At 42.9% G+C, this 10,063-nt stretch overlaps 1 protein-coding gene across 11 annotated transcripts in view; it reads right to left on the bottom strand.

Annotated features, from left to right (window-relative positions):
* Positions 1-10,063, bottom strand: part of Pde6a (phosphodiesterase 6A) — a 103,574-nt gene that overhangs the window by 21,383 nt on the left and 72,128 nt on the right. For all 11 annotated transcript variants that reach the window (XR_780822.2, XM_010627155.2, XM_010627156.3 and 8 more), the window contains 6 exons: positions 8,314-8,361; positions 6,085-6,234; positions 5,271-5,414; positions 3,199-3,264; positions 2,857-3,003; positions 1,984-2,091 (listed from right to left, as the gene is read on the bottom strand). Coding sequence is in view for 10 of the 11 variants with exons in the window: in XM_010627155.2 (XP_010625457.1) it covers positions 1,984-2,091; positions 2,857-3,003; positions 3,199-3,264; positions 5,271-5,414; positions 6,085-6,234; positions 8,314-8,361 (663 nt within the window). In the remaining variant the exon portion in view is untranslated. The remainder of the gene's footprint in view (positions 1-1,983; positions 2,092-2,856; positions 3,004-3,198; positions 3,265-5,270; positions 5,415-6,084; positions 6,235-8,313; positions 8,362-10,063) is intronic.

Here is a 10,063-nt window from a genome sequence, read left to right as displayed (position 1 = left end):
TTTTTTTTTTTTTTTTGGTACAGGGGAATCAAACTTGGGACCTTGCACTTGCGAGTCAGGTAGCAGCACCACTGTGCTAAATCTGGGCCCTTAGGATGTGGGATTTTCAAAACTAGACCAGAGACTGGACCTAGTTCCAGGTAAACAGGGGCAGCTGGTTGCCTTATTCCTAAGTGACCTTGGCTGGGTTCGGGCCTCTCTGGTTCTAGTATTTTGGTCTGCACACTGCAGATGGAAGATGTTGGACTAGTTAATCTTTGAAAAATGTGCAGCCATCAAGTACCAAGGTTTGGAAAGTTTTGAACATAAGTGGACTGGTAAAACAAACCTTCCAAACCTGTCTACTGGTTTAGGCACATCCCATTTTCCCTGGGACTTTCTTCATATATTTAACTCTTGTTTATGATGGTGTTGGAGCAAAGGGTGGAGAAGAGCTGTGGAGGACTGATGCTGATGCAAAAAATAAAGTAAATCTAAGCATAGTCCTTGTTACCTCCTACTATCCTGGCCAGAATTCTAGCCTTTGGTCACTAGCACCTGCTTTGGTCTGAAGGGAAAGGGATGAAGCAGGGAGCCCAAGCCAGAGAAATTTTTGTTATGATTTTCATGGGGAAACACTTTACAATGAAAGATAGGGGCTCTGAACTCTGAACCAAAAATACTGACACACAAACACAAAGATTTGTCCACCCAAGAATACTGTAACGCTTTTTGACAGAATGAAAGATAGAAAATAGCCTCTACATCCGAAAACAGTGTTCTGGGTAAAACATTACGGTATATTTAAACAACAGAATACAACCATGCCTCTGATCTGTGTGTTCCAGATCTGTGAATTCAACCGAGTCAAAAAAAAATTTTTTTTGTAATGGCATCTGTACTGAACATGTGTAGCCTTTTTTCTTGTCATTATTCCTACATGGCAAGGTGTAACAACTATTTACATAATATTCCATTTTATTCCATTTTATTAGGTACTATCTGTAATCTAGAGATTGTATAAAGTATATAGGTGACCAAGCATAGGTTATATGCAAATGCTATGTCATTTTATGTAAGGAACTTGAGCACCCACAGAATTAGCAGGTGCTTTAGAGGGAAGGAAAATGAAAGCACTCTTTCAGTCCATGGGACAGGAAATCCTAGCAAAAACCACCCACAAATACCAAGGGATGACTGTACTATGCAGTCATAAAATCATAACATGAATAAACACTGAAGACAGGTTAAGTGACATAAGCCAGGAGCAAAAACCCAAATATATGACTGCACTTAAATGAGGTATCAAAGAGTAGCCAGATTCATAGAGATGGGAAATAGAATAGTGGTTACCAGGAACTGGAGGCTAGGAAGAATTAGAATTACTATTTAATGGGAGCAGAATTTTTGTTTGAAATGATAAAAAATTCTAGAGATAGTGTTGAAAATTGCAAACACTGTGAATGCACTCAAAGCCAATGAATTGTACATCTAAAATGATCAAGATGGTAAATTTTGTTTATATATAACATATAAACATGCATATAGACATTAAAATGTTTCATATGTGTGCATATATAATGAAATAGTATGATTGATATTTATATATATAAAAACATAAGAAAGTGATAATATATATTTTCAAATGAAAAATATATTACAGAATATTATTTTGCTGGTTATAGACATAATAAATGCTATGTATGTTTCTGTGCAGGTGTGTTGTGTGTGAGTGTATACAAAAAGAAAATCTGGAAGGACTCGTACCCTGGTTATCTCTAAATAACAACCACCAGATGGGGTAGGGGTAAACTGCAGCTTCCTTTCACTTTTTATGTGATACGCTTTTCTATTCTTAGAATTCTTTTATGCAGGTATTGCTTTTGAAGTTCTTAAAAGACAATAAACAAACAATGATGCTGCCGCTGCCATGTGGAATCTGCATGAGACTGTCCTGTGTGGTGGGGTCCCCCCACTCCGCTGACCATGTCTGCCCTCACGTACCACCAGCAAGGAGAACATGGTCTGGCCCACATTGAAGCCATGCCGCCAGTTGTGGTAGGTGATCCTGCGGTAGCCTTTGCTCAGGGAGTACACGAACCGCACCAGAGCCTGCAAGCACACGCGTGTCGGTGAGGCAGCACAAACCTGGCCAAGTCCCCAGGGTCCTGAGCAATCAATGCAGAAGTGTTATGAAGGCATTCTGCAAACCGTTCAATGCTGTGAAGATTGATGAGCCTGAGTTATTGTGCTTATGCTATTGGTTGAGCTTTATCAGTGATTCCCAAATTGTATCCAAGAGCAACTGCCCTGGGTGAAGCTAACAGGTGCCTTGCAGAGGCAGAAAACATAAGGGTTCCTAATCCTGTAGTTCCCAAACTTGAGTGAATATCAGAATCACCAGGAGGGCTTGTTAAAATAGTTTCTGATCCATTACAGCTGGTGTGTGTGTGTGTGTGTGTGTGTGTGTGTGTGTGTGTGTTCACAATTCTGATAACTGGCTGCATCAGGGGAAATTCTATGTACCACATACCCCCCAATTCCCATCCCCTTCAACTCACAGCACACATTCAAAAGGAATCCTGCAGGAAGAGAACCCCATTTAAATGAAACACATTTCCCACCTGACTTCACCATCTATTTAGCCACAGCATTAGCATCAGCACCGCAGAGCCCACTGCAAGAAGCCAAAACACCTGCAGCTCGGCAGTTGTGAGAAGAGTGCATCTCTTTTCTGATCGAGGACTCAGCTGTGCAACATGGCCAGTGCTTTCCATCCCAAATGCTGAGGGTGCACTTTTTATGGAACTAGACAGAATGAGTTAAGAGAAAGAAAGCAAGAAAAAGGGGGAATCAAAGGTATTTGTTTGACCTCACCTCTTGTGGAATGTGAAACTTATCCACCACTTTGAGTTCATAGTACATCTGTATCCCACATTTCACCAGCTCAAGCTCCGTGAGGGGTAAGTCACTGAAGTGGAATTTATTAATTTCATATTTCTCTGTATCTGGTAGCTCACCTTGCTGTATAAGGAATTGAGTCAAGTGACTGGGGGAAAGAAAGTGTTCCTGGGCCCCCACTACTACCACCAGTTCTGCCCCACCGCGGGTCTGCAGGGAGATCTGAGCAGAGTGGTGAGTGCATGCCCTGAAGAGAGACGCCCACGCACACCCAGGAGCACCCCATGCAGCTAACCCATCAGAGCCAGGGGTGCTCACCAGGATCTCAGCCAGCTCCTCTTCCTCACACTCCCAGGGCTCCTTCCCATACGCCTCTCTGGTTTTCTGTCATGGCCCAAAATAGTGAGAAAAAGAGACAGGTTACCACATCGTAAACCCAAACATTCCTGCACCTCTCCACGTCCACTCCCACTTCCACTTTTCTCCATCCTCCAAAGTCCGTACAATAAAGTCACTTACTGAGAGAGGCTGACATTCAGCATTCGTTGCTCAGCAAATTCAAAGGTGTGGGCTTTGGAGCCATGCAGACCTGCATCCAAATGCAAGCTCCGCTCCTCGGCGGTATCACTGAGTGCCTCCAAACCTCAGTTTTCTCATTTGTAAAGTGGGGCTAATAAGTCCTCAACTAGTGAGTGAAAATTTGATTGTGCAATCATTTTTTAAACAAAGTATGTAGAGCTAAGATAAATAATGCATGTAAAGTACTTGTCACAGTAAGCACAAAGTAAGCACTAAAATGCTGCTACTTTTATTTTTACAGATGACTGAGAGTAAAGAGGCTTTGGTTATGGTCCAATTCTTCCTCTCATTTATTGTGTTACTGGAGTCAAGTTCCTTCTCTTTCTACACCTATTTTCACCAATGTAGGGAAGAGAGAGAACATTGATCCATTTACTTTGTTTCTGATTTCGGGACTCAGAGCAAAATCTGGTAACTTTCAGCTGGTTCACAGTGCCTATGCCTCCACAGGGTCCACACATCATACTGTGGCTGAAATTATGGACTGAGTCAAGCAAATTGAGGCAATTCATCTAAATTGGATGTCCTCACCTCTGAATTTCCAAGTTATTGGGGCAAAATGATCAAATTTATTGTAGTTTCTCCCCAGGGTAGGGAAAGCCTCTGAAGCCTGGTATGGAAGCACACACCTGTGATCTCAGCATTCTGGGAGGCTGAGGCAGGAAGATCACACGTTCAAGCCCACCCTGGGCAACTTAATGACTTAACAAGACCCTATCTCAACAACAACAAAAACCCTTTAAGAAAAGGGGCTGGAATATACCTCAGTGTTAAGGCCCTGGGTTCAATCCCCAGTATTGTGAAAACAAAAACAAGAACGACCTCTGAGAATACTGACCTCTGTGGTTCAACTTGTGAGACTCAGAAGCCAAAGTATTAGGACTTCAGCCAGGCACCATATCCAATGCCACTCAGCTAACTCAGTTTACTTCTAACATCTTGGTCTCCTTAAGATCAAAACCCTGGGAATAACGAGTCACTGATTCTCACATATTCTTCAAAGCAATGAGGCCTGTTTCCTACCCCAGGAAGAACATTCCTCTCTAGCATCCCTGTTTCTCCTGCTTCTGTGTGGATAACATGATGACCTGCTCACCTGCTGACACAGTTCACTCGTAAGGATGGGAGCCAATTTGTTCATTACCATAATAAAGGTTAATCAAAACCTATGGCCAGGTTAGGTGATTTGGGAACAAGTTCCTTCCCCCTTTGTCCTTCATCTTTACAATGAGGACAGAAATCTACTCTGCCCACCTTCCTTGGCTAATGCTCATAGGCATCCATCAAGATTATAAATGGGAATTTGTCTCACAAACTCTAAGGTGACAAAACTATGTGAGGGTCCCCTACTCCTCCTGAACTTTTTTGCTCACCAAACTTCTGTGACTTGCTTGGGTCTTCTAAGTGAGCTGAACCCATCAGAGGAAGGCTCTGAGAAACAGACGATGGTCCACTGATTTATTTGATAAAGTTTCTTCTCGGACTAAAGGTTACAGTCAGTTGACTCTTTCTCCACTACAAGTTAGCCTCTGAGCACAGAAGAGAGTGGAGTTTCTAAAGCTTTCAAGCCAGAGTCAGGCTCTAAGACTGAGGAGATCCTGCAAGGGCTACCTGTCCTGGTCCAAAATGAGCAGTAGTTATGTCCACTCTCTAGCACTTGTCCACCCATCCAGCCACCCACCCACTCATCTGCGCTGGGTAGGAGGATATGGCTGAGTAAACCCTCATCTAGCTGTGTCCCTGTGGACTTCAGGTCTTGCCTTATCTCGAGGCACAATGTCTGCTAGAGTGGAAACAAGAATGCTACGCACCAGGATATTCTGAATTTCATCATTGTCACACTTCACATGATATTTCACAATGTCCTGGTAAACATCTTTCCTATTTTCAAGTTTGTTCATGGATTCATAGGTGTCAGGATTTAAGACAGACCATCCCAGGAATTGAGTCAAAGACTGAAAAGAAAGGAAAAATCAGAAACAGAACACCCAGGTTTGACACTGAAATTAGGGCAAGACTCCCTAAGCTATGTGCTGCCCACTACTCAGAGGTGTTGAGGACAAGATAAAATAAGATGGGGGTGAATGCTCTTTAAATTAAGATCTAACACACATTGAGCTTTATTCTTGTGCATAATAACTTCAATTTTTCTTTGAGGCAGGGTTTTCTGTGTACTTGAGGCTGGCCTTGAACTCAGTATGTAGTCCACGCTGGCCTCAAACTCACGGTGATTCTCCTACCTCAGCCTCCTGAGAACTGGGATTATATGCATCCACCGCTACACTTAGCAAACTTTAGAAAAGACATTCTTTGCCTGTGTGGGCAGGGAGTATGTAGGCACTCTGTAGAATCTGCTAAATTTTGTTGTGAATCTAAAACTTCTATTAAAAATGAAGCTTATTACATTTTAAAAAAGGGAACGTGAATTTCTCTGACAATGTGTGGCAGTGGAGAAATGAGAGGAAAGAATAAGAGCGTGTCAGGATTGCACCAACAAGGTGGCCTCCCTATTCTTCCACATGGCCGGGCAGCTGCAGACCAGGGTCCCACTGCACAGCTAGGGAAGCTAAACATGGCCGTCAGTGGACTCTGAATCCCAACAAGGGTCCTCCCAGCACGTCAAACCTCCATGAGAGTCTCGTCCATTTCATCAAAGGGCTTCCCATCTTTGCGATTGTAAAACGTGGCCACCCCAACAATTTCTTCCTTCTTGTTCACAATTGGCATTGAAAGGACATTTTTAATCATCCATCCAGACTCATCCAGCGGCTCTTTCTAGGAGAGAAGCACCAGACTTTAGGTTTCCTCCCGCTCCAGGCTGCAGACAGCTGTGATGGACTCCCTGCTGTGACATGAACCTTAATCATTGGCTGAAAGGGAGGAGGGAGCTTGCTGCATTTTGCATGGTTTTAGTCATACACAAAGGCCATGAGCAAACAGCCCATCTTAAGCCAGGTAACTGTATTGTTTCCATCCCTAAGATGTCAGGGCTGGTGTGTGCCTGGCAGTATATTATGTACTAGGGATATAATGATGAGGAGAAACATCCCAGGGTGGTGGTAATTCCCTTTCAAATATAAAAGATAACCACGGTGAATTACTGGCTTCAAAAGGCAATGCTGGTGGTTCTCATAATGTTGAATCAATCACTTAGATATATCCTGCAATGTTTGCTTTTGACTTGACTTTCTCTGTTACTTTTGGCGTGCTGTTTATCTCCTTGGGCAATCGCCCTCCAAGCTCTCTACAGAACCTTCAGGAGTCCATTCCTTCTGAAGGTCATGATAAAGAGAAGGGAAGATGTCTGAGTTCTCTTTATGGTACTTGCTAGAAGGGAAAAGGAAGTCAAGGAAGGCTTTGTGAAGTAAGTGTCCTTCAGTTCTGACACTTCTAGATTCTTAGAATGGTAAGGTGATAATTATTTTCACACTTTAATATACTGTCTTAGCACTGGTGGGAGTGTCCTGCAGGATAAAGAATACTGTATAACCCAGAGTACAGGATGATGAACTTAAGGCCTAACACCTCCCAAGCTCACTGCGCTACAGAACCTTCAGGAGCCCTTTCCTTCCAAAGGTCATGATAAAGAGAAAGTGAAATAGGATAGCATTAAAGGTTGTTAAGGAAGCAAATTAACTAGTCCAACTTATTTTTTTAAAAATCACTCTGGCTCCTATGCGGAAAATGAGTTAGAGGGGTTGGATTAGAATCTAAAGATTACATTTGCTTTACTAACGTTGTTAAACTTCCATCAGTGAGATGACTTGGGTAAAGACTAATTCTCTGGTGGGCATTGATCACGTCAGCAACTCTAAGCGTGTCACACTGATGTGATAAAAAAACACAACATAGGCAGTGCACTCTTAATTTTGGAAGTATATCTTTCTATACCCTTTGATAATGTTCTGTAAGGGTAAAACGATCATTCGCTGCTTTCCTAAAGAGTCATTTTTATTTTCTTACCTTTTCCTGATTGCTAATGATTTGCTAAATATTAGCATGCTAAACTCAACAAATATTGACAGGGAGCCTAGAGCTAAAAAAGGTAAAAGCCAACCATTCATCAAAGAAAGCCAATACTTTAATTAGCTTAAAACAGAAGTAAAGGTGACCAAAGATAAAATAAGGAAGAAGTGGTAAGAGAAACAAGCTCCCTGGCATATGCCCTTTGAGGCCCTGCATCATCTGTCCTCCGCCTGTCTCTCTAGAATCTCCTTCCACTCTCCTGTGGTCTCGTGATTGTCAGCCTACTCCAGCACCTTCCAGTTAGCCTGCAGGGTTCTCTTTTCCTGCAGGCTTCTCCTCTCCCCTCACCACCAGACACAATTTCCTCAGGGACATGTTCCACGACTCCCCCACGCCACATTAGCCTGCCCCGAAAGATCCCCTTTCTATCCCCCGCCCTTTTCCGACTGCCACTTTGCGTATGTGTCTCATGACCTCCATAAATGCTGGTTATATATAAAAAAAGAGGAGATAAAATCAAAAGAAATACTAAACTATATTCCATGAACATTGTAGGAAAATCCCAATATAACTTGTGAAGTGACAGCATTTGAGGTTGTTGATAAAGGGCAGAGGGATCTGGACAGGAGATGATAGTTGTGGAAGGAAGACAGAAGCAAAGGTCCAGAGGCCAGAAAGCAGAGGGTACGGGTATCGAGACTGAATGGGACCTCGGAAATCGCCCGTTAACTCTATGCCACCTTCCCCGGCACGTGGCTTTTCTCCACTCATGTTTTCACTTTATTCAGGCTGCTTCCCTTAAGAAAGTGAGTGGATCCTAATGTGTTCTAATGCTCTTTCTACAGGATAGACTATCCTATAACTAACAGAACAAATAAAAATACTCACCTGAAAAGCAAAACAGTCCTCCACAGGCGTGTTCATGATGTTGCAAATCTGAAAGCAGTGAAGGGGAACAACGGACTTGTGATTAGACCCAAGAGCATCCCAGGGTAACCATTCGTACTGTTTTCAGAGGTGCCGTGTCCTTGCCCAAGGCACTCATATGCTTTTCGGTGGTTCGATGTTAGTGACTGAGGTCACTGGATAGAAAAAACCAGCCTACAAATATTACTTCTTCTTTGCTCCACTCTCAAGTCATTTCTAAGCCTTGAAAAAGTTAAGAGTGCAGGCTGTCATTATTAATAGCTGCATAGCATCTGTCCCACTTTGTTTTCTCTTTTGGTGAGTATCTGTGGTGTGTCCAGGTTCTTTTGTTTTTGTTTTGTTTTGTTGTTTGTTTGCTTGTTTGGTGCTGGGGTGAAATCCAGGGATTCTAGGCAAGTGCTATGCTCCTGAGTTACACCCCAGAATTGTTTTTTCAAACTGCAGGAAGTAGTGCTACTCTAAACAGCTCTGACTCAGTTACATTTGTTTGTTTGCACGGGAAAGTCTGTTTTTCCCTTGGGGCATAAATCCCAAAGTGGAATAAGAAATGAAAAGTGTTTTAGCGCTGGTTCTACATTGCCACATTTCTTTTCCGAAAATGGGACCAGTTTTCTTTTCTATGCAAGGGGTCAGATGACATTATCGGACCCTCCAAACCAAGGGCCAAGGGTGAAATGTTGGAAGATGTCACTATTTCCAAAGCAGATGGATAGAGAGGAGTGTGTGAAGGAGAAACAGGAGGGTTCAGAGGTGTTTGGAGACCCAGGAGAGGGTGGTATGGAAACCAAGGAAATAGAAAGTTTCAACAAAGAGAGAAGTACAGCACGGTGAACTGGCATGGTAAGAAATAGAAAAACTCCTGGGATTTGGAAATTAAGAGGTCATTGGTGGCCCTGATGAAAGGAGATCTGGTGGCAAGGTGGAGGTCCACTGAGGAATGGATAGATTATGAAATGCAGAAGAACAACCGGCTGGGACGGTTGCTATGGTGACCATGTCAGGTGAAGGAGGAATTTCATTTTTAAGGATCAGACAGACTCAAGAATGCTCAAGCTGAGGGACCCCTCAGAGATCAGTGATCATGAGGGAATGAAGATGTCTGATGGAAGCCGAAAGGATGGCGTCATCTGTGACACGGGGAAATGTATATTTCCATTATGAGCTTCAGAACAGAAACTACCTGATTGTTCTACCTTTGTATCCCCAGAGTCTATCATAGTGCCTGACACACAGAAAATGCTCAGTAAATAAACACCTTGTTTCATGGACAGCACTGTATAGTGTATGCCTGGGGAGGAATATAGGAGTAATCAGGCCTAAATATGGGGGTGATGTACAACCAATAGATGTGGCCCTGCTCTCAGGCACAGGGGATACCATCTCTCCATCCTTGTTTCTGACTGGGTAGCACATAGTAGGAAGGAAAAAAATACAGGAGCTCTCTGTATGTGGTGTGGTTATAAATTCATCAGGGATGGGAGGTTGAGAATGGCAATTACGTCTGGTATGAGAGGTTGCGACTTAGTTTCTGGGAAGCTGGTAAACTAGTCAGTCATGATTTTGTCCTTGACACATATGCATGAGTATCTTTAGTTGTCAGTGAGACTGCACACCTTTCAATCCAAAGATTACTTATCTGTATTTCATATGAGCCCAGATGTCAATTCTCTGTCCATTTCTTTCCTTTTTTTTTTTTTTTTTTTTTTTTTCC

The sequence above is a fragment of the Fukomys damarensis genome, unplaced genomic scaffold (genome assembly GCF_012274545.1).
Source record: "Fukomys damarensis isolate Sample0158 unplaced genomic scaffold, DMR_v1.0_HiC HiC_scaffold_3, whole genome shotgun sequence".
NCBI lineage: Eukaryota > Metazoa > Chordata > Mammalia > Rodentia > Bathyergidae > Fukomys > Fukomys damarensis.
The sequence above is the reverse complement of the archived record's forward strand: the minus strand, read 5'-3'. Positions and strand labels throughout refer to the sequence as shown.